This window comes from Ambystoma mexicanum, chromosome 9, assembly GCF_040938575.1.
Source record: "Ambystoma mexicanum isolate Mex_15411 chromosome 9, UKY_AmexF1_1, whole genome shotgun sequence".
NCBI lineage: Eukaryota > Metazoa > Chordata > Amphibia > Caudata > Ambystomatidae > Ambystoma > Ambystoma mexicanum.
Genome location: NC_090931.1, coordinates 859,360,382 through 859,385,850, shown reverse-complemented (window position 1 = coordinate 859,385,850; position 25,469 = coordinate 859,360,382). Strand labels below are relative to the sequence as shown.

Genomic DNA, 25,469 nt, shown 5'->3' with positions numbered 1-25,469 from the left:
TCAGAGGACGTCTGACTGAAGACGGGAACACTGCAACGCTACCCGTAGTAACAGGAGCCATGCTGGGAGAATGAAACAAGGACAAAGTCCGCATTCTCCAGCGCCGCCAAAGGGAGCCGCGGCGCCAGTGAGACATGACACCATGCAACCAAAAAGTAAACAGACCACAGCCTCCTGGCTTCACTAGAATCACAGGGATGATACAACTGCACAATTCCTCTGTCGGAGACGTTGTAATGGCAACACGCAGATTCCGTGATTTACCGAGGATTTTCTGAATCTAAATAAACACACTGAAAAAAACTGAGAAACCCTGAGTGACAAAGTCAAGGGGAGCAGGGATCAAAGAGAGAGGGAAGGAGATCCCTCATGTCAATACGCTCACTAAATTCCAAGATGGTGGGAGGACTTTATGTAATCTCAAGCCAACCACCTTCCAAACTACCTGATCAACATGAAATGTTCCAATGATGGAAGACCAGAACACACATTTCACAGGTTTCCTCATTGCCTGTAAACCCCACACAAGAAGAGGGGCAGCCTCTACTATAAAAATCAAAAATGCATCTGGCAGGGCGGGGAGGTGGAAGGAAGAACTGTGGCAGATAATGGCGAGAATGAGAGCCAGAGAGGTTCTACTGAGAGGAGAGCAGGTAAAGAGAGCTGGAGGTTGGAAGGAGAGTCTAGAGCAAGTTGGAGGAAGAGACTGTTGTCATCAGGGATTAAATCGTTTTTTGGGAGTGGAGAAGGCAACCCATCCGAGAAAGGAGAGTTTTGAGGCGGTTGGAGGATGAAAGAGTTTCAGCTGGAGGAGAGAAATAGAGGTTGGAGGAAATAAATGAAGGAGGTTGGAGGAGTAAGTTTACATCACAGGGAATGTGAGTTGTCATCAGAAGGAAATTAGTTGCTCCGAGGCTAGAGGTGAATTGATACCATCTAGAAGACCATCTAGAAGAGAGAGTGTGGGGAGTTTCGAGTAGAAGCACCTTTAGAACAAAAACAGACCAAGTGGGGGAAGGAGGTGGACACCCTAAACATCAGTAGCGGATGGAGTAGAGCTAGAGAACATAAAATCACTACACAGGAGGAGGTCGGACGAGAACAGGTACCCCTAGAGATAAAGAACAGGGAGCTTCAAGCAGACCAGGCTGGTGCAGGGCAGTAGGAGGAGGTACAAGATTGTGCAATATCACCGGTGGTCACAGCTGGGGTCACAGACAAGTTGTCCTAGAGATTAGGGTCCCAGAGCAGGCAGCTATCCTGCAAATAAGCATATCCCAGAGCCTGACCCTGGGACCTGTGAAAACCGGGACCCAAGCAAAAAGATACAACCCCTACCTCAATCTCTTGGAGGAGTTCTGGCTATTCCCAAGCCTGGAATGCGTTTGCTTCAGAAGCCCTACTCATCATACTCAATCAAAAAGGGTTCAGGAACCCCGCGTAAACTGCAATCTGAAGACAAAGACCAGGGACATCAGTTATACATTCCAGCAGGTTCATTCCTGGCCAGCCCCGGGAACTTTGACTTTATCTGGAGAACCAAGGCTACCAGTTTCCCTTCTTTCCAACCCCTGGAATCTTTACTCCGTTTCACCAACAGATGACTTCCTTAATAGATGGTGCGGGGCTATTTTGCCCCTGCCGAACTGACCCGTCATTTGAATATAAAAATATAGATTAAAATCATAGGAAAGAGCCTGATGTACTCGTGGGTAGCCTTTTTTCCTTGAGATTGTAGCCAGCTAAATGAAAGCATGAATGGTATTTATTTATTTACTCATTGTCTGTTCATGTCACTTACTCCTTCATTCATGTCCTCGTTCACTCCTCTTACTCATCCCTAAATCACTGACTCTTTTACTCATCCCCACCATCAGTCACTCACTCGTTTACTTCCCTCTTCCATCACTCACTCATTTTCTAACTCATGCAGTGCGGTAAAAAGAAGAAAGCACAACTTAGAGTTCACTAATGGCAACCAAGCTTTGATAGGTCTTTATGAATATTCCTGAAAAGCGGGTATGGCTGAAAGTCTGTTCTGCTCTCAGAGCTTCTGCTGGACACTACTTTTATTTTGTGAGTTTTCTTGTTCCACAGAAATTCACCTGCGATTCTGCACCTGAGCAATGTTGGCCTCAGCTGAAACAGTACTTGGAAAGAGCCTATTGGATGGTAACGCATCTGAACAACACGACTGACTCCATTGGATGTAAGTCAAGTGAGACTATTGACACTCTTTGGGGGGTGGCAGTGGTATGAATGGCCACCACTCTCTGGAATACAATACATGTGATTTAGTGCATGCCTTACTTGCTGGCGCTTCTGTAAATACTCAGAAATTTGCTGCTACACTTTGTATGAACTAAAATGGAAACATCAGACAACATCCACTATAATGTTCTTGTTCATAAACATGGTGTTTACTGACTGGTCCATGATAAAGGTTGTTGTGCAATCAGTACATAGCCCCTTGTTCCTTTCCCCTTGGCACTCTTTGAAGACTTTATTCATGTGCCTCAAATGTTAGTCTTCAGGTCAGATCGTCTATGCAAACTGTGGAAGAATGTTTGAGAAAAATCAGTATCTTTAGAGTTCTTAAGGAATCAATCCCTGATTGCACCTCTGCAATCTAACCAGATGTGGTTAATGGATTGGGATGCTGAAGCACCCCTAGATGTGCAGACTCAAATATCTGCTATTAGCACAAGGCAATAATTATTGACCTCTTCACAGCCAATCCGAATATTCAGAGTGCAGTCAATAACTACTGGTATTGACTGCATTCTGAACATCCTGTCTTCAAAAACAGACAGGGAATCAACAATGTGTCCCAGCAAGATTTCTTTCAACAAGACACTTCCTCACTGGGTGGAACTTGTCTTTTAACTGTAACATCCTATTTAACAAACCAAAGAAAAATCTAAAACAGGGAAACATTCTTTCACTTTCATATAGAGCAACCATTTACTTTTACATGACACCTAAGGCCTTCTCATGTTAAAACTTCTCCAGTTTAACCATGTTTGCTACTAACATGCTTAACATGTGAGGACAACCTTGTTATGTAAATACTACAAAATAAAAACACATTTAATTTACTAACTAATTTTGCCTATTCACTTTCCTCACTATTAAAGTAAAGTTTGTTTGATTTCCCCTACAAAACTCCAAAACACGCATTGCTACTACCATTATGTGCTAATAGCCTTCAAGACCTTGGGAGCAGTCATTATCCATTTGTATCAAGACCGGCCACCAAGTTATGGCCAGAGGCGGTTATGACCACTCCCTCAGTCTATAAGGCTATATTAGTACCCGGCGAGGATGCAATCAGAATGAAAGAGCCATTCTGATTGGCCCTCGCTGAGGCTTTACCAGGCTGGGAATCCCTCTGTCGGGATTCCACGGCGTTTGTCCCCGACATGGGGCGTGGCAGCCCCTCAGCCAATGGGGATGCTCAAAGTGGGGCCCTCCCCGCTGCGAGCCTCCCCACGGCTGAGAGGCTACCTTTGCCCCCCGCCGTGGACAAAGGTCATTTTTTTTCTCCCTCCCCTTTCCTCCCTCCTCCCACCTCCCTGCCCTCCCCATCCCACTCACCTTCTATGCCTTGGTCCCCGGCGGGGGATGATGGAAGCATCCACACGGCTGGAGGCTTCCATCATCCCCCGCCGGGGACCCAAGTACGTTTTTTTTTGTTTTTTTCATTTTTTTCCACATCCCCTCCCTTCCGCCTTCCCAACCGCACTTACCTTCTTTTGTTTTCGGGAGCGGACGCGCTGGAAACGCTTCTATTTCCAGCCCATCTGCTCCCGATGGGTGCCATGGAAAGGGAAAACGGACTCCATTTTCCCTTTCCCGGCAGCCATTTTCTTTGTCTTTTTTTTTTTTTTTTTAAACGTTGCAGCGTTTCGGGACAAAAAAAAAGCTTTTAGTGCCCCGGTCACGCAGTTTTTGCGGCCCGGAGTACTAATAGCTATATGCCCCTCACGGCAGGGGCATTACCGACTCTGTTAATGCCCCGGGGCCTTCGTTAAGGGGCTACGGCTACAGCTACCTGAGTCGGTAATGCCCCCGCCGCTTGGGGCATATTGCTTTATTATCGTTGAAAGGATACTGAAACTCCCTTGGATCTACAGGCTCAAATGTCTACTTTCATCATTGAAGTGTGTGTAAAGTTCTCCTATATTTACGCACACAAATATCTACCTTCATCTTTGAATGGATGTTGAATCGCCTCTACATTTAAAATATTTACCATGGTCATTGAAGGGATGCTGAAGCTTCCCTATATTTACACACTCAAATATCTACTATCATCTTTGAAGGGATGCTAAAGCCCACTAGTCTTACATACTGAAATATCTACTATAATTATTGAAAGAATGCTGATGCTCCCCTAGATTACCACAATATCTACTACCATCGCTGAAGGGATGCGAAAGCTCCCCTAGATGTACACACTCGAATATCCACTATTTTCATTGAAGTGAGGCTGACGTGCAGCTACACCTACACACTGAAATATCTGATATCATCTAATGGATGCTTCGACTGCCCTAAATTCACACACTTTAGTATCTTCTATCATCACTGAAGGTGGCTTGAGCTCTCTCAGATTTTCACTCTTAAATATCTACTGTCATCATTGAAGGGTTGATGAAGCCCCTTAGATTTACACACTGAAATATCTACTATGATAATTAATGGGATGCATATATAATCAGATGTCTGCGATCATCATTTAGCATCCAAATTATGAACGTGTCTTAATAGTCTCGCAAACATATAGGGCTAGATTCTCAAAAACGAGCACAAATAGAGGATGTGCCTTTTTATTTTTGCTTGTCTGGGAAAGTTGAAGGCCACCTTATTCTCAATAGTAAACTGCGCATGTCAGTGGGGCTGGACAGATGCGCTGTTCACCCTCTTTGTGTACATTAGTGTCCGGAGTGCACTCCCGACAGTAATATATGACAAGCTCCAAGCACCCACATGCTTGCTGGGAGTGCATTTCACAGTGGCAGCCCCATAAAGGCACTCTGACAGTGAAATGTAAACAAATACAAAATTCTATCCCTGTTTGAGGGATAGAAATGCATGTTTGACAGCAGCAGTTCCAGCCCGTGACGTCACACTTTAAAATAATACCTGACAGGACCAAAAATAACCCTGTAATGAATTGCACATCCCCCTGCAACTGTAGCAATCTGGCATAGGTTAAAGTGGTCTTTTTCGGCGCATTTCAAAGCACACCCTGTTTGCGGAGTCGGCATGTGCATTGAAAAATGCAGAAATGCCCACTTATTTGTGCAGATTCGCAAAGGGGTTGAAAAAAGGCATCTAGTGATTTGCACAAAAAAAGGTTTTGAGCATCTGACCCACAAGGTTCAAATAATGTAATTTAAATTTGGCAAAAGCAAATTGACTGTTTCTAGTGCAGAGTTTGTATCGTGGATGTAAATGTTGTGGTCGTAGTGGAACACGTACAAGCACATTGGATGTGCTGCAAAGCCCCACTATAGATGCATTGCCTCATCTGCCATGGCCAGATCATGCTCACAAGTCACCACATTGAACAATTGCAGATTGCCTGAACACCTCATTGAAACATGGCTGATTACGTCAGTTTTTGAACAGCTGTGCGATGCATTTTGATAGTGTCTGCATCACCTACCAACCTACTAATGGAATTGGCCTATTTCCATTGGTGTCTTCTTGTGTATTCAGTTTAGACAGTGAGCACTACAACATCTTCCTAGGGATCACAGATTTATTTTTGCAAGGAAGACAACCCTTTCTGTCTGCAACATACATCTACTTGCGAAATATCATACCCAAAGCAAGATTCATTCATGATGTAGAAATACTATCTTAAACACACTTGACTTCATTAGGTTTCATACCTTCATGAAGACGTACCATGTGAGTCATTATTTGCTTTGTGAGTTCAAGGCAGTATTTCAATATTCAGTTCTTGAATTTACAACATATTCATTCTAGAATGCACATCAACTTGGTGGTCCATAGCACTTATCCAGTGGGCTTACACTGGTATTCCTCAACATATGTCTTGCTGACCAATCTCACTCCGGGGTCTGAGGTTAAGAGTGTCGATTGAACACATGCTAAGTGATAAGATGCAGGAGCTCAGACTTTCTCTGTCTTTGCCAATTTAACTCTGGTGTGCACATCTTCTGAAGGGGTGAAAATTTCGAGTCAGAAATAATGTCACTATCATTCCCTTAGATATTGAGGTGCTGATAAGATCTTATGCCTGAGACTACTTGAGTCAACAGCAGGCAGCCTCCGTCAAATGTACATCAATGTTAACAGGTTTGATGTGTTATGGGAACAGGCCAATACAAATCGCAACAGGAACCACCATAAGACAGACGACATACCGGGACCTTTGGGGTATTTGGGTGGTCCTGCTCCTTTTTTCTGTTGAAATTTGTAAGTGAATCCTTGGAGACAAAACTCCACATTTCAACATGAACCAATAATCATCTCAGCTGAGCCTAAGCCACCAATGCAAATGCTGCTCTGTTACACAATGCATTCTCAAACAAGCAGTCATGCACAGAAGACACTGGTTGGTTGGCTAAAATCCCATGGCCAAATAACATGTTGGTCCCAGTCACATACTCTTCACCAAGAGAGTTTGCTCACTGTTGGTGTGTTGAAATGTGTAACCTTCTCCCCGTAGCTTTCAGAGTCACCTGCTTGCCTCCCTGATGTGGCCATCCACACTCTATTCCTCCCTTGCTTCCGATCCTGATGGAGCTCTTTCCCTCTGCTCCCCAGCACCCTCCATCTGCGCTGGACCTCTACTACTGCTGCGCAATGCTGGGGGTAAGGACTTTGACATTGTGGGACATTTTGACATGATGCGGCGAGCGACCTTCGTTTTTATTGAAAATGCACTATTTGAACTGTGCGTGCTTAATTGGCCTGGAGAATTCAGCATGTTGCGCTCTGCGCTCTCCCCACTTGGGAATTTCACCTTTGATGATATAATATGCCTGAGGCCTTCCCTGTCTTAGGCCTTTCTAAGATGGCAGTCTCCCTCGTGTTATTGTTGTCTGCTTCCTTCCTTCTGGGCCAGCTCCTGCCTCCTTCGCCCATTGGTTGCCTTGTCCCCTTAAGACAATGGCAGCAACCGGGAGGCGGGAGCCGGCCACACCGTCGAAGGCCCACAACGAGGCCCTGTCTACCCCTGTCCACCACGGTACGCCCCCCTCCCCCTGTGTCATGTCTCACCTCGTTCCCTCCTCCCCCCATAACCCTGTGTCATGTCTCTCCTCGTTCCCCCTCCCCCCGTGACCCTGTGTCATGTCTTCCCTCGCTCCCCCCTCCCCCCGTAACCCTGTGTCATGTCTCCCCTCGCTCCCCCCGTGACCCTGTCATGTCTCCCCTCGTTCCCCCTCCCCCTGTGACCCTGTGTCATGTCTCCCCTTGTTCCCCACTCCCCCCGTGACCCTGTGTCATGTCTCCCCGCGCTCCCCCATGACCCTGTGTCATGTCTCCCCTCGCTCCCCCCTCCCCCATGTCATTTGTCTCACCTCAACCCCCCTCCCCCATGTCATTTGTCTCCCCTCGCTCCCCCTCCCCCCGTGTCATGCCTCCCCTCAACCCTCCTCCCCCTGTGACCCTGTGTCATGGCTCCCCTCGCTCCCCCCTCCCCTGTGACCCTGTGTCATTTGTCTCCCCTCGCTCCCCCCGTGACCCTGTGTCATGTCTCCCCTCGCTCCCCCCTCCCCCGTGTCATGCCTCCCCTCGCTCCCCACTCCCCCGTGACCTTGTGTCATGCCTCCCCTCGCTCCCCCCTCCTCCGTGTCATGGTCACCCCCCACTCCCCCCTCCCCCTTGACCCTGTGTCATGTCTCCCCTTGCTCCCCCCTCCCCCGTGTCATGGTCTCTCCCCCTCCCCCGTTACCCTGTGTCATGTCTCCCCTCGCTCTCCCTCCCCCCGTGTCATTGTGTCATGCCTCCCCTCGCTCCCCCCACGCCCTGTGACCCTGTGTCATGCCTCCCCTCGCTCCCCCCTCCCCCTGACCTTGTGTCATGCCTCCCCTCGCTCCCCCCTCGCCCTGTGACCTTGTGTCATGCCTCCCCTCGCTCCACCCTCCCCCTGACCTTGTGTCATGCCTCCCTTCGCTCCCCCCTCCCCCTGACCTTGTGTCATGCCTCCCATGCTCCCACCCTCCCCCATGTCATTTGTCTCCCCTCGCTCCCCTCTCCCCCATGACCCTGTTGTCATGCCTCCCCTCGCTCCCCCCTCCCCCCGTGTCACGTCTCCCCTCGCTCCCCCGTGACCCTGTGTCATGCCTCCCCTCGCTCCCCTCCCCCCATGACTGTCTCTGTGCCCCACTCCCCCGTGACCCTTTTCATGTCTCCCCTCTCTCCCCCCTCCCCCATGACTGTCTCTGTGCCCCACTCACCCTGTGACTGTGTCATGTCTCCCCTCACCCCCCTCCCCCGTGACTGTCTCTGTGCCCCACTCCCCCCGTGACCCTGTTCATATCTCCCCTCCCCCCATGACTGCCTCTGTGCCCCACTCCCCCGTGACCCTGTGTCATGTCGCCCCTCGGTTCCCCTGTGACTGTCTCTGTGCCCCACACCCTCATGACCCTGTGTCATGTCTCCCCTCGCTCCCCCCACCCCCTTGTTTGTTCCTCGCCTTGCTCCCCTCTCCCCCATGACTGTCTCTGTTGCCCCCACGCCCCCCATGACCCTGTGCCATGTCTCTCCTTGCTCCCCCCTCCCCCGTGACTGTCTTTGTGCCCCACTCCCCCCATGATCCTGTGTCATGTCTTCCCTCGACCCCCCCACCCCCTTGTTTGTTTCTCCCCTTGCTCCTCCCTCCCCCGTGACTGTCTCTGTTGCCCCCACACCCCCCGGAAATTGTCATGCTCTCCCCTCCCTCCAAAGCCCATCCCCCCTTGCCTCTGTGCTGTGATATTACCACCCCCTAAACCCCCTGCTTCCCTATCTTAACTTTTCTCTCTGCACTACTCCACTTCCCACTCTGACTATTTTTGGTTGCCCCTTATCCCCCTTATCCCTTTACCCTCCTCCTGTCTAAAGTCTGGCTATACCCAATTGCAGTCAGGCATAGAAATTCGTAGCGCCTGCTTTTTTCACTGCCCCCCTCTTCCTACCCCTCTCCTGGCTGTAGGCTGGCACTTCACCAATTGCCGTCAGGCATAGTAAGTCGTAGCCGCCTGTTCTATCAGCCACTTGCCCCTCCCCCTCCCCTCCTCCCTCTCTCCTTCACCACTTCTCTTTCTCATAGCACTTACTACTATCATTGTCCCCTGACTTCTGATAGCAGCTTGTCCGACCCGCCTTTCCCTCCTTGTTCCTTATACCCCCCTCCCTCCCTTGACTACTCTGAACTGTCTTCCGACCTTCTTGTAGTCTCTAGTTTGTTTCCTCTCCTCCTCACTCTCTCCACTTCCCCCGCCCCCTTCCACTCCTCCTGTAACTCTTGCGTTGCAACAACTGTCGCCAGGCATAGCAATGCTACTGCTTGTTTTGTTCTCCTTTTTTCCCTTCCCTTTCTACCCCTTATTGTTCCATACACTTGTACTATCTGTTATGATAGTTTTTTTCACATTCTAATTTGTTTCAAGGACCTGAAAGAATGTAACTGTATTCTCCCTTGTTCCCTCCCTCCTTGAAGCGCTTTGAAACACATTGTTTATAGGCGCTATACAAATAAACAATCAATCAATCAATCAAAACGTGTAGCTTAATAGAGAGGTATGCATAGTGTTTTGCCAGGGAGAGGTGACCAGGCCTGACCCCGCTGGCTTCCCAACATAGCATACTGACTTACTGACTAGGAGCTTTGCTTCGCCAATCACACCCCTTAGCATAATTCTAATTGTGACAGGTTTGTTGGATGGGCATAAAATGCCTTGGGCCTCCCTGAACTGGCCCTTGTGGTTATGTGTACACATTTTGTGGGATGTACCAAGTTACAACGATTACACATTGTCTTCCACAGGCACATTTAACATATCTACCATGGAAGTAGTGTGCAAAAACAGCACCATCTGGCAACAAGTCTTTCAGAATGTGGTCACCACCATACTGGAGACGATGAAGAACCACACAGCATTGCAAAGGTAAGAGTGTTTTGCTTCAGCAGAGGCTGACTACCATATGGTGCTTCTCAAAGCCACAAACAGCTGGGTCGCATGCATAACATACGACTGACTCAACCCCAACTCTCAGAGACTTGACAAGTGCCAAACTGTATGAAAAATCTGGGGATTTCCAGTCCACCACGGTCATACATTTCTGGAACATAAAATCACCAGGTGGGCAGGGACGTCATTTCACCAAAATGCCAGGGGTGGCGGAAGTGACATCACATGGCCCTTGACCTCTGATGACATCACAGGAAGTGATGTCATTTGACACCACCCCAAAGGGATATCGCAGGAAGTGATGGAACACAACCTTTCACCCCTTGACAAAACAGCAAGAGGCATCACATAGCATTGTTCCTAAATACACTACGAAAAATATGGTTACGATATCACTATAATGTGATGTACATTTCATACAAGAATAGATCGCCATAAGTATCGTTAGCATCAGTGTGTAGACCCATATTACCAAATTACTGTGAATGCAAGCAGACGTCCATGGACAAATGATAATGATGTGTTATTATATAGCACATAGGCTTAAGCGCTTTATATAGAAAAAATATACACCCAATATCACCCAACCTGTGTTGGTACTCATTAATCGACCTCAGAAGTATGAAATGCTGAGTTGAGGTGTTTAAGAACAGACTAAATCAGTGACACACCCCCTGAAGTGTGCCTGAAATAAACCTTTAATGAGTCTAGCAATTATCGTATCAAATTCCCGAAAGACACATTATTTGGCATTCTATTCTTTCTTATTCAGGGTCAGTGCTGAAAGTGTTAGACTTGTGGCACCCCTGTTCTTTTATTTTTATTTTTTTAAGAGGCCTGGCAAAGAAAGCCTGCCACTTCAGAAGTAAAGAGCCACATGGTGCTGGCCACAGCCCAGGAGCTTGCATTACAAACAAAACAAAAAATACACTTTTATTTTTCAGGGGTAGCAAGGGAGACCACAGGGGTAGCAAGGGAGACCTCAGAGGTTGCAGTTGCGACCTCTGGCGACCCCTAAATGACATCCCTGCAGGTGGGACCATCATTTTACTGACGTGTAACTTCATAAAGGAAGATTGCTGTACAACTCTATATTCTTCTGTGACAGACACCTGATATTAGGTTCTTATTAAGAAAAATCCATTAATGTATCTATGGATTTTTGTAATGCATGTAATATTGCCATGAGGCCTCTCGAGGGAGGGGATTTGTAGAGATGTCGATCAGAAAGAAATTGTAGCAGAGATATCAGAGTGCGGCTGAACTTTCCTGATCATTTGCCATGGAAAGCTCTTAGCCCATCAGATATTTGCTAAGTGAACAGAGGTAGTTTGAGAGATGCGTTCGAACGGGTGAGCCTTTATCAGTCCCTGAATATTTTTCCCGGTTGGATTCATTTCAAGGGGAACTAAAAAGAAGTTCCAGAGGGAAGAGCCCTGTAAGTGGACAGTTCTACCGCCAAAGCCTTAGCATTCGGGATATCTTGTACCCAGCATCTTTTGGGAAACGGACTTGTGTCAGCTGGTCACCTGGTAGTATGGTAATGCTTCCATTGAGGTAGTTGGGCAGTTGGCCATGAAAGGCCTTAACCTCAAGCCATCGCCTCATAGGCAGCCAATGCTGGGAATTCATGGCTGACAAGATATGGTCAAACCGTTCAGGCAGATGATGAATAGTTTCTTGGTTTTGGACTCGCTATAACATCTGCATGCTTTTTACCAGCTGCCTGGCATTAATAAAGTCAAAAGATGATGATGGACAAGACACAAAGAAACTTGTGGGTGGTGTTTAAGAGAGGAAATAACCCCTGAAGAGGACAGAGGTTGTAGAAGGAACGTTATATTAAACTACTGAGAGCATGAACAACATGCCATGATCAATTATTATGTTATGTTATGTTATTTGGCATTTATATAGCGCTCTATATATCATTGGTATGACCTCAAAGCGCTGGTAGGTTGAATACCCTCGGGGATCATAGTCCTGGTCAGTTGAGAGAGTAGGGTGTCGTGGGGTGCTTGGGTGCACTGGTAATGTGTGCAGCTGATGTAATTGCCCGATGGTAGCTGCAACCTAACATTAGGTGTGGTGGTATTGATGTCGGTTGAATGAGAGCAGTCAGGCGGGCGGACACCAGGACTGGGTGCTGGCTCCGTTAGGCCTGTGGGACGCTTATGTGTGCAGCTATGCCAGTTTGTCATGGGATATAGCTGCATTTTATTAAAATGATGTGGTGTTAATGGGGTAATGTTCGTATGTGAACAGCTAGGCCGAATTGATAGAGGGGTATAGCTGTATTATAGTTGTGTGATGGTGTAGAGAGTAAGCATAGTGATATGGGATTGGACTGTTTATGTGGATTTATGAACCAATGCAGCAAGAGCCATTTCTAGGAGAATGAAGATGTGAGTATTTGCTCTTCAATCTAAACATTGCACTTGCCGACAGTTAGAATCCTGTCTAGATGTGACGCAGGCCAGTGTTCACAATTCTATATAAGTGTGGCACTTTGCCAACATTCACAGTCCTATCTGGATGCGACGCAGGTTAAAGTTCATAGTTCTAACCAAGTGTGTCATATGCTAACATTCACAATTCTATTGCCCCAAGTTACATACAAGTTGCTATGGAATGCGGGAAGAGAGGCCCAGTTTGGGCAGCCATGGAAACTTGAAGGTGTTTGATGCCTCGGGCCTCAAAGAACAACTTCTGTCTGAGAGTACTTTAGGCAAAAGAAGTCCACTTACATCCATTGCTGTGAATGCAGGAGGTAGTCAGCTGCCCGGCAGCACCTGCCTTTGCTTTTGTATTAGAAGTAGCTGGGAGTCTTAGGCGTACATGCAAATACCTACCTCTTGGAGTGTGATAACATGGGCCAGTGGGAATGCTGATAGGTTTAGTCTTTGGGGTACTCTGAAGGTGGTCATTGATGCAGGTGGCATACATGCTGCCAGTTTCCCCTGCTTGGAATTGTTGTGAATTGATATTCGTAGCAAGCGAAATAAGAACAAGTGGTCTAACATATCTAAATGTGGTGGCACGGCAAGCAGAACCCGAGCCCTGGTCTCCCTTGACCCCCGGCATGGATCAGTTCCTCGCTGGATCACACTCCTTTTAGTCAACTTGTATTAGCAGATGGAGATCATTATTGGCCTCCTCTCCACCAATGAGAATGTTCAGAACGCAGTCCATAACTGCTGGTATTGACTGCATTCTGAACATGCTGACTTCAGAAGCAGACATAGAATCTTAATGGAACTGTCAGGCAAGGTTTCTTTCAACAAGACAAGACACTTCGTTTCTAACACACCAGAGAGAAAGCGTTCTCATGGGAATATGCTTTTGCTTTCTTACAGATAAACCGCTTATACGCCTAATGTGTGCTCATCTTAGACCCACTCCAATTTAACTACATTTATAATTCAAATACTTAACTAATAAAGATAACTTTATTATTTAAACACTACAAAATACAAAAAACACATTTAATTCACTATCTCAGTTTGTTTACTTTACTCACTTTTCATGTTTTTCTTCAACGCCAAAACTCAAACTACCCCTCCCTCAGTATACAAGGCTATGTTCATATTTGTATTCACACATCAGCAAATGTCTATGATAGGATATGAGCATGCTTGTTATCAAAACCAATGAAGGAGGAAGAGGCCTCGGTGTCCAAGGTTCCAAAGACTTGTCCAAGGTTTTTGTGTAGTTGGATGGTGTAGTCTAGGGATTCCATAATTAAATTGGCTTTTGATTGATTGCCACTGAATTCTCGCAGAAGCTGTAATGCAGTTCCGGAACTCTTCCTGCTTCTTCAGGGTTAAGGGCGAGCCAAGCAAGAGGAGTCTTTCCATTATTGGGATACAGCATTTTCAGGGCAGCCTGCGCTGTATTGATGAATAGCTGAAGCTGCTCAGCACCATCTCTGAGGTTATACCTCAGAATACTGGACATATTTGGAAGGTTACTTGTGGTGTATTGGCTCGGGTTCATTATGTTGGACATGGCATTAACTACAATCAGTTGTGTCATTTTGTAGATGGGGTGGGTAACATTCGAAAGACTTAGAGCTTCAGGGTTGTTTTGCAGGCAGCTTAAATACCAGTCTACATTCTGAAGCTGAGCTCTAACAGTTTACAGAGTTTCATTGATATGAAAAGCGAAGAAAGTGCTGCTATTATAGGCAAGGATGGCATAGTTGTTGAGCTGCACCATGCTTAGCAAGGCATTTGGTGTTTGTGCAAGGTCATGCAAATCATTACTCAAGCTGATTGCATTCAAAGTGCTAACCATATCGGAGATGGAGGACCTTATGGAATGCAGTATAGGTTCATTTTGTAGAAGGATTGTTGTGTGTCCATATATGTAGCTTAGTTGTAGGTCAGCTGTTGTATGCCCCTTCATTTCTTCTTTCCAGTACTGAACACTAGAGCTGGCAGCGGAGAGCCCGTCTAGCACCGGCTGCGGAAGCTTCAGTGTCAGAAGGAACTCCAGGAGGTCAAGAACATTGTTTTGTTGACTGTGAGGAGGTTTGTGGTCGCCAATTCCGTATTAGAGAAACTCTGCACAGCTGCATGATATTGACATTGTAACAAAAATGGCCTGGTGCGCATATGAATTGAAACATATGCCTTTGCTCTAGACTAATTTATCCCCGGTGCTAATGACCTGCAAAATGGCACCTGCATTGGTGCAGAGTTTCTATTACATGACCCCGCTACCTCAGCCATTTCACAATGACTATAGAGGTATAGGAAACGGTAACTCCCATGCTACACTGGGGGTAGTATATTGTCACTCGGTATTGCTGTTTACCATGTTTCGTTTTGTTTACATAAGGGATCCTAACTTTCCACAGGGAGGTAAGAAGTGGCATTATTTGTCTCGCCCTTAGCAAATTCTGGGCCTGATCAAATATGTAAGGGAGCGCTGCGACTTTGTCACTTTTCCACAACTTCTGCCTATTGCCTCTACTTGAGTGGAGATTGGGGTCACCTCTCGCTCTCTGATTTCGGTCAAGTATCATTTCACTGGGGTTCAGCTGTACAAGGCCAGTCCTAGTCCTACCAGTTGTCAAGCACGCTTCCCATCGGAAGGTTAATGGAGGCAATGCCTTTCTTTGTCCAAATGTTGTGGGGAAACAACTGTTAAGGATGGTACCCCAACATAAGCTCACACGGGGAAATTCAATACATTTCCCAGCAGGCAGCGCTTGTTAAAGTGTGGCAGAGTTGAGTAGGAGTGACTTGTGATTAGGTCTACCACTTGCCTGCTGCCCTTCCTGATGCACCTCCCTGAAAGGAAAGCTGCCACTTGCCACACAGCACATCTGTGGTCTGGTGGTTGTGAGAACAATGCTCATGGCTCGGAAGCAGGTGCTCACCTTGGAAGCACCACAGGTTCGATCCCCGGGCCGTGCTTAGAAACCTCTGGGTATTAAATAACCTGTCATATCATAAGCACTTTCCCCAACATCAGAAGTCTGCTTACAATTGCGAGTGCCTTCTGTTGATTTTTAAAAAACATAGGCCAAGTCAATGTTAAAACCAGTAGGCTAGTGTCGGATATGATTAATACATAGTATGAGAGATAACAACAACCTCAGGCAGACTCCCATAGTAAGAGATCTTTTCTCAAAACAAATGACGCCCTGCTCACACAACTCTACTAGTGTCGGAGGAACAAGCTTCTCCCGCCAGGACCTACCTGTTCCTAAGGCGGATTGAATGTTGTAAATATTTAGGGGACTGAAGGACTCATTTAGAAGGTGCAGTCCATATCTGCCACAAAAATGTTTTCCTGTTATGAAAAACATATTTCCTGGGGTGCAAAATGTATTAAGGAAACCACAAGAAGTGATCAACACTAACCAGGTCACCCGCCAGAACACAGCTGAGTTGGCAATTAATGTCTAACAGTGCCACGTTTTATTCAATTAACATATCTGTTGTATGCAACATGTGTCATAGCAGAAAAAAAGCTGTTTAGGAATTTGCAGACCTGGCTAAGAATCTGAGGCATAAGCAGTTAAAGTGTCTAATAATAGCTTTTTAGGCTGTTATGTTGGCACCCACACAGTCTTACACGTTAATTGATGGGTTTGTACTAATTTGACCTTTAAAATTAGGGGCAAAGAAATGAAAGAAACATGTGTGGGATGAACAATGAGGCTGTTCCTTGAAAGAACTATGTTAGCGCCAGCTATCTGGGTGCAGCGGCACACGGCCAATGAAGAACCAGTCTTTCGGCGTTTTGACTCAGTGACTCAGTGACTCATTTGTTATATTTATTTTGATAAGCAGATCCCCTAGCCAGCAGTTTGGAGCCCGGCTATGCCTCAGATCTAGGATCAGCTAAAACTGCAAGCGCTTAAGGGCAGGGCCACGCCAGTCTAAGGGCCAATCTGAGACTTGCGGCCCTCTTGTCGTGGGAGGATAGCTCAGGGGCAACGTGCTCGCTTGGAATCAAGACGAAACGGAGCACTACAGGTTCGAGCCCCGCGTCCGCGCTTAGAAACCTCTGTGTATTAAGTGCGTTATAAATAACATATCATATTCTCAATTAATGGTCCTAGAGCCTAGGTCGTGCCCCAGTATTCAATGTAAGGTGTTAGTTAACATGTTTAATTACATTATTTTACTTTTCCTGCTCATTTTCCTATAAAATATGGAATTGTGCTGTGAAGAAAAAAATCCACAAAAGATACCTCCCCCAACCAATTTATCCATCCAGAATTTCTAATAGCTCGAATTCTCAATGGCTCTCTGAACTAGCCAACATTCTCAGGGCATTTGACACCTGGGTCTGGGGCTTCAGGGTGTCTGGTTTCTGACAGATTCATGGTGTGCTATTTGGCATATGCCGGGTGTTGGGTCCCGGGAGAGTGTTTGTTTTCCAAAAGCAGTGATAAAACACAATTGATTCCCACAACTGAAATATTGATGCAGGTCGGATATCACCCCTCAAGGTCAATGAGCAACAAATTGCCTCTTTTCAGCATGATCAAAGATGTTTGCGGTTTATAAGTGTAGGTTTACACCACCCTCAGGCTATGGACAGCAGGCCGTTGTTCACTGGTAAGCTTGCTGCACAGTAGACGTATTTTGATAGCTCACATCTGAATACTCTACAGTAGCGTGCAGCGCAGTCACTTGAGAGACCAATAGGTAAGTGTGGCGTGCAGTCGCTGTGTCATCGAAAGTAGGGCATCCATGTTGAAAAATCCCGGTGCTCTTCCTTATAGGTGCAGGTGCTGAGACCCTGGCAGAGCCTGCTGAGCGCAAGCACCATTTAGAGCCTTTATCACAATTCATATCAAAGGCTCCGGTCAATTTCCTTTACCATAGATTAAGCATAGCCATAGAAATGAAAGCCAGAGACATATCTTCAAAGTTAATCATGTTGATCCTATTGAAAAAGTCAGCAAGGAAAATATTAGAAAAGGGCATTCTACGACAAACACGTTTTTTTAGAGCGTGATGATTGATGTCTCCTTTTTGTTCTTTTAAAGTTTGAACCAAAATGGCGAAACTGTAACTCAGATGTACGATAAAGGAAAAAAACCATTCCACTCCACCACTTCTGTTTGACCTTTTTCAAAATAATAGCTTGCGTGCAGAAGCCCAGCCAGATATCTAAGCTGGTGAGTAAATGGATACGACGTGAAATACCGATCCCTGCAGATAAGTAGTGTACCTGCAACTTTAACACCCTAAAAACAGGAATACACTCCCAACCAAATAATAGGGCACACAAATACTTATAAAGCATTGGAAACAGATGACACATGGGAGCCTGCCCCTTGATTCCACCCCTAAAGCCCATGGGTATGTTCAACTGAAACAAGCACTAGCTGCAGGGGCTCTAGCAATATAACGCCCTGATCTCAAGAGGACGGTTAAGGTAAAAATACATCTTTTATTTTGCATGATTAACTAGGCTAGTCAGACCCTCCAGTTTATAGCGATTTTGCGGTCCCGCAAAATGCCGCGAAAACGGCCGTTTTGCGCAAAATGCCGCAAAAACAGCCGTTTTGTGCAAAAACAGCATCTTTAAAAAAATTACATAAGTCAGTAAAATTTGGGATATTCCGGAATTATTTAACCATGTGCAAATATATTCTTAATACCTTTGAATATATAACTATTCGAGTTTTCTTGCCTGCATTTCGGCTGAAAAATCATGTAAGAAGTCCGTGAAACGAAGCACTATTTCAAATGATTTCTTTTTCCTGTTGGGTATAGTTGCTTAGCAACCATAGTCAGATGACCCCATAGATGGAGCATGTGACCGTCACATGATCAGAACCAGCAACCAGGGCACCATGGCAACGACACGAACCCGTCGATGATTCATTCACTGCCCGAAGGCGTCAGACATCAGTCAGTACATTGCAGCCAAGCCGGTGAGTTTGAATAACGTAGACACGTTAGAAATATCCTCAAACTAACTGAATACCATTAGAGTAGCTAAATCAACACGCACACCATAAACAAACTCACCTCTCTCGTTGCAGAACGCGGCAAGAAAACGTATAGCAGGCGAACGCAAACTATTTCTCGTTTCAAAACTTTGCTCACATTTTCAGGTAAAAAGTAAGGCATTCTAAAAGTTACTTATATTTTAAAACAAATTAATTTGGTCTAATGTGACTCCCAGCACTAAGATACTTACTTGTACTTTCAGGAAATCTGACCGCTGCTAAAATAGCAACGTTTCATCACCAATAAGTCTTTGTTAATGATGTCAGCGGAAAATACACGGCCTCAGCACCCGAAAAGACTTTCACATTAGGTGAGATATTGGGGGGAAAGACTTGGCCCCGAGTTTCTCCTATGTTAAGTCACGGCACTTGCTACATGATTTTCTGTCGAAGCAGAATAATTACTAATATTGCCTGCACACCAAATAAACAGCAATAAGTTTCATAGAAAAGTTGCAATCTTCTTCAAGTGAAAACCTTTTGATTAAGTTTTTAAATCATTGGTTTATTTTTGAAAATAGTAATGTCATTATAACTATACTAATGCTCTTTTGTCTTTTTGTCTTTTGTTTCCCTGACTCTATCATTTGCTCTCCTTTGGGAAATTATTTGACCTCTTCGTTGTATATGTTCCCTCCCTTGACTACCTCTGGAAATTAGGATTTATCTACTTAAGTTATACGTAGGATTAATTGTTTGTAATTTATACGCCCTGAAGACGACCTAGGAAGGTTGAAACACGTGTTGGCGTAATGTGTTTTTGGTATAATAGGCTCAATGTGTTTTTGGCATAATATGTTCTAATGCGTAAAGTACTCTGGAATACTAGGGTGCACTTAGCAATGAACAATTGATATTGCCAGATTGATGTAACGTGTTCTAAGTGATTTGTTTATCTATTGATATTAAAACTTGGAACCCTACTTATCAACACTTACCAGGTGTGTCTCTAATCAATGAATATATTTCACAAATTGAACAAATCCACCTATCTAATGCCACAAGAGTGTGACAAATGCAAGATCAAGCGCAGTCTGTGAGGCTAGCAACTTTTTAAGTTACTTTTTTTTAAAGTAATCTGCAAAAATTACTGTTTTAAAAAAAATAATACTCAGGTTCTGAACTTTTTTTTACACAAGAAATGAAATCCGCTAACACATCTCATCACTTGCGCCCCAAAAAAGTGCAGCCCAATCCACAAGGGAAACACGAATGGGCACATTTTATATAAACGCCCATTGAGATGGCCTTTTTCACCTCCTTGATCAAATAAAGTGGCGTTTCTGTCAATTTAAAAGGGCATCTCTCATTTCCAAGCAAGATGCACTTTTAAATGTGCAGAAATTGTAGGCAACCCTACGCGCACAGGATGTGGGGCTGCCACTGCATGACAGGGTCTTTCCTGACCCTGTCACGCATTTCTTTTAAGGTATGAACCGCTGCTGTGTCGCTTGCATTTATGTTCCTCAAACAGGATAAAAATGCATTTTTTGGGACGCATTTTACAGTGGCAGGCACCTTGAGGGCCTGTCCCTGTGAAAGGCGCTGGGAGCTTGCAGAACACTGTTGTGAGAGCGATTCTATTCAAAGTACTGCCCATTTTGATGACAAAAATCGATCGAATGTTACAATTTGCCCTATTTCGTCCAGTACTATTCAATTGATTTTTATAAATACTGAACATGTGTTGCGGGGGTGTCACCCGCTCCCCATGTTCAGTATTTTTGGTCTAGGGTGGTTGCAGAAGTGTTTTCCCCTTTTTCCTCAAAATTGGAGGTGGGTACAGAAAAAAAAGAAATTAACGAAAAAGGGACCCTGCGGAGTCGGATCCGACTCGCGTTAGAGGGAGGGATCTGGCACCGCAAGGTTGCAGGGGAAGCGGCAGCGACCAAGCAGTTAAGTATGGGAGGGGGTGGGTTGGTGGTGATAGGTACATTTTGGGTTGTTTGGCTGAAGTGCGAATCAATTCGCAGCGAAATTGACTACGGTCAATTCCGCCGCAAATAATGACACTTCGGTTAAATAACCCAGATCACCATTCAAGGCAGCTGGCCAGCGCACAATTTGCGCTACAGCTCAAGCCTGTGGAAATGCGCCGGTCACCTTTGAGAATAAGGGGACCTGCTCATTTTCAAAAATGTGTTGTCTAAAAATAGCATATCCTCCCTTCTTTTTTTAAATGCCCCATTTTTTGAGGAACTGGGTCAAAATCTACATTTAAAAAAAATTATAAAATGGTTACACTATGAGAGAGAGGGAGAGTGATGGGTGAAATGTGAAGTGATAGGCAAGAAAGCAGGGGAGAGCAGTGGGTCAGCGGAGGAAGCACTGCACAAGAGAGCAGAGGAAGCAGTGATGTGGAAGCCCAGAAATCTGAGCGCGAGCAGAGGTACAGAAAGTAGAGGGAGCGTGTGGTCAGTGAGCCAGAAAGCAGAGAGGAAGCGGTTGGCCAGAGAGACGCAGTGAGCTGCAGATTGGGAAAAAGGATGAGGGGAGAGTGCGATAGAATGGGAGAAAGGATGCAAGATGCAGAAGCAGCACAAAAGAATGAAGGACTGTATATTGCGGGAGGAATTGTTGAGTGTGAGTTGGGAGTATGATTTGGAGTGTGGCAGGGGCTGGGCAGTGCAAATTGTGACTCGACAGTGTGACATAGCACATGAGTATTAGTATGACAGAGTGCGAGGTTAAGGAATGCAAGTTGTGATGGAGAGTTGGTGAGATGTGTGTTGGTGAGAGAGGTGTGTGGGTGTTTGGGGGAGTGGAGAACATAGAAGGGGAATATTTTCAGCATTACAACTGATAATGATCAATTTAGTTAATACTATTAAATAGGCATGAACATTAAACCAGAAATGTAGCCAAATAAAACACTGTTCTGCCAAGCCAGAGACATCTGGGACTCTTCATATTACATTAATACAAAAGATACATAATAATGATACCCTGGCTCTCTTGTAGCCTTGCACTCTGCCTATTTCCTGCAATCTGGCAATCTTACACCCTCCAGTTAATTCAAAATGTCCCGTACAAATGCCGCAATAAATAAAGGTTTGTGCCGCAAAATTTGCCATTTTATGGCGCAAAATTTGCCATTTCATGCCGCAAAATAGAAAAAGATACCTGTTTTAAAATTAATTTTTAACTGCCTAAATTAAACCCTGATTTAAAATGAATACACAAAATATGCCTTTCAGAGATAAGTACTGGAACAATTTTGTGACAAAAGAATTTGGCCCACCAAATTGCGTTAATAAATATTACAACACATGAAATAGCCAGCATCATTGGAAAGATGAAACGGTCAAGGGTCCCCGGCCTGGATGCGATACCCGATATGATATTAAAGTCTAATCTGCTATGGTGGGCCAAGTTCTTCTTACCACTGTTTAAGGCAATAATCACTTCACACCGAATAATGTCGGTTTAGCAAGAATCGTCATCATCCCAGTTTCTGAAAAGGCCCCAAGAACAGAACCAAGCTCCTATTGGCTTATCACCCTTTTAGATATAACTAGCAAGGTGTTTGCCTCTGTATTGTTGGGAAGGTTACAAAGATTGGCAGGGAAGGAGAATTTACTCTCCAGGTTTCAAACACGCTTTAGAAGCGGATGTTCCATGGCACACAATATTTTAACACAGAAGCTTCTTTGCAAAACAACACAGATGTCAAATAAACCTCGGCTATGTGTAGCACACATAGAATACTCCGCAGCATTCAACCATGTTTGTGGAGATTGTCTTTGGTGAAAATTAGGAACAAAGGCGGTCGAGATGATTAATGCATTTGCACAAGAATACACAGGTACAGATTAGTTTGGACCTGAAAGGACACTACACCAGGAAACTAAACACTCAGAGAGGGTTGAAACAAGGATGTATGGCTGCACCATTTCTGTTTAAGGTAGTCTTCTCTGATTTTGAGAAATACCTACAAGAGGCAGGGCTGATGTGGCCCCAATATAAGGTATAGAACATATAGCAGGGATGTCCTACGTGAATGACATAATTCTCCTAGATCACACAGAAAGAGTGTTATGATGAGCGCTGCAGGCCCTGGGCCATTTCTCCCTTAAAGATCATCTTGCAGTTAAAGGATAGTTCCGGGACTTTTTTTTTATTGTCCCTACGGTTCGGCCATGTGTTTTTAAGCATAACTCGGTAGATCGTAGAAAACTTTCCTATGGACCTTACCCGACTTTTCGTCCATTAACGCACTCGAAATCAGCCGCCATTTTCTGATAATCCTATCATTTCCCCCCATCGACCTGGCTCACCTGCTTTTGCGGCACTAAATCAAATCCCCCGCCCCTGAAACAGACTTTATCAAAACATTCATATTCCCCGCCTCTATCCGTGACGTGACTGTGCTGCGTAGGCAAACGCGCCCAGGCGTCTTCTACGCGACTCCACACAGAACCCGGAAATCAACACAGATCAGCTCACAACACAGCGCGCCACAATTGGGAATATGAAACTGTACTTTTAAATCAAACCGCAAGATTGTAAATTTGGTAAAGTACATTCATTTGACATCAAATGTTTTGTGAATATTCAGCGATTTTCATTTTTATTTGCTCACGTTCCAAAAAGTTCGTTTTGAGGCACGCGATGTTCCTTTGCTGTACACAGGGTCTTAGATCATCTCACCATACAGCGCCACAATTCGGAATATAAAACTGTGGTTTAAAAGCAAACGGCAAGATTGTACATTTGGCAAAGTACATTTATTGGACATCAAATGTTTAGAGCATATTCAGCGATTTGCATTTTTCTTTGCTCTCGATCCAAAATAGTTCGTCTTGAGGCAAGCGATGTTCGTGTGCAGTACACAGGGTGTTGGTTTACGATAAAATAAGCTCTTCGGTCGCACTGATAATCGCATAGCTGTTCCAACAACGAGGCACTAGTCCACCACAACGGTCTGTATGTTGCATCTAGCCGTTAGTACCGCGTAAGGGCATACTTGTACTTGGCGATCGTCCCATAAAATGGTCAGGGTGGTAACGTTGTTCACGCGGAGAAGCAACTGGCGGTTGAAAAAGCCATCCGCCGGTGTCTGGTACTCGTGACACATACAATAATGAAGGATGTACCTGTTTTAAAAACATAAAAAATGAAATTAGTCTCACCATCAGATCTTTATTTAAATTATTCATTTTATATATTAGGTCGGGAAATTATTTCATAGCTAGGACAGTGCAACTGGGTATTATACGTCATTTCCAGTAACCCACCCCCTCTCCTCTGCCTTTTTCAGAGCCGCCTGAGCGCCAGTGGACCACTTCGTCACTGATATGATATAATATGGCATTTGAAACGCGCCTATACACAAGTGTTTCAAGGCGTGGCGAGGCAGGGAGGGGCGGGGGGAACAAGGAGAAGACAGACAACGATCCTACTAGGCCAGGTGTCATTCAGATCGCGCAAGTGCAGGGGTAGGGGGAAGGTAAAAGTGCAAGGGGAAGGGGAGGGGGGAAGTGGAGTACAAGGTAAGTAGCATAAAATAATAAATACATAGGGCCAGCTGGTGGCGAGTGCCAGGTAAGTGCAGAACAAGTGCTGGGAAGGGGGGGCTGTAGGATACTGAGACAGTCCCCCAGTGCAGGGGTTGACAGCGAGGCAGTGCAGGTGGAGAGTGGAAGGGCCCAGGACCGAGGTCGCAGACAGTGGACCAGTTGTAGCAGGGGAGAGGGAGAGAGAAAGCAGAAGCAAAGAGGAAGGTTTTGAGGTGCTTCCGTAAAAGGAGATGGTTCTCCTCAAGATAGTGCGCGGTACAAAACAATATGCCACATAGAACGAACAAGTACAACTTAACCCGTCTTTAAAGCTACTGTATAGTAATTAAATTGCGGTATAAACTCATCTAAAGAGTTACTTACATTATACTTGCATTTTCCATTGTGTCTGTGCGTAGGGCAGCCCCGAAATACCACTCCTTCTATGCCGACGTTATTTCTTCTAATGAACGAACATTAAATGGCTATCGTTTCTGAAATTTTATTCATTATCGTTTCTTACGTTATTGCACCACACCCCCAAAAAGAAGTCTTTCGGGATGGTCCCGGCCTGTCAAGGTCAAATAACAATAGAACCTTATACTGAGTCGTGGGCCATTCCGGCACCCGAGCAAAAAATCAAAGCAGCTGACCTTCACTTTGAACGAGCACACATTCCTAGTTAGCTACATTCAGTGTAAGGCCATCTCACAGGACTTGAAATTTACACTCCATCTTTGCATTTTGTCTGCGTGCTTTGCAGCCCCAGAGAACCATAAATACGGAGACATTCTATATTTTTTGAAAAATGATTTATATTACTGTTTGGTTTAATTTAATGCGCAAATGAACAAGGTTGGATAGACACATTGCATGTACACTGAGCAATCACTTTTATTTACACAATACATAGCTACACATATTCAATGGGCCTGCGACATGAGGAGACTCGAGAGCAAAGTCACAGGTGACACCCTGGTGGTTCGCACAACTGCACGGTGAAGGGGGGGGCAAGGGTGGAGAGACACATTGCATGTACACTGAGCAATCACTTTTATTTACACAATACATAGCTACACATATTCAATGGGCCTGCGACATGAGGAGACTCGAGAGCAAAGTCACAGGTGACACCCGGGTGGTTCGCACAACTGCACGGAGAAGGGGGGGCAAGGGTGGAGAGACACATTGCATGTACACTGAGCAATCACTTTTATTTACACAATACATAGCTACACATATTCAATGGGCCTGCGACATGAGGAGACTCCAGAGCAAAGTCACAGGTGACACACGGGTGGTTCGCACTACTGCACAGTGAAGGGAGGG

General features: G+C 45.3%; 1 protein-coding gene across 2 annotated transcripts in view; it reads left to right on the top strand.

The window, feature by feature from the left end:
- Positions 1–25,469, top strand: part of ABCA12 (ATP binding cassette subfamily A member 12) — a 700,854-nt gene that overhangs the window by 283,882 nt on the left and 391,503 nt on the right. For both annotated transcript variants that reach the window (XM_069615933.1, XM_069615934.1), the window contains exons 10-11: positions 2,098–2,209; positions 10,013–10,133. In XM_069615933.1, coding sequence (XP_069472034.1) covers positions 2,098–2,209; positions 10,013–10,133 — 233 coding nt within the window. The remainder of the gene's footprint in view (positions 1–2,097; positions 2,210–10,012; positions 10,134–25,469) is intronic.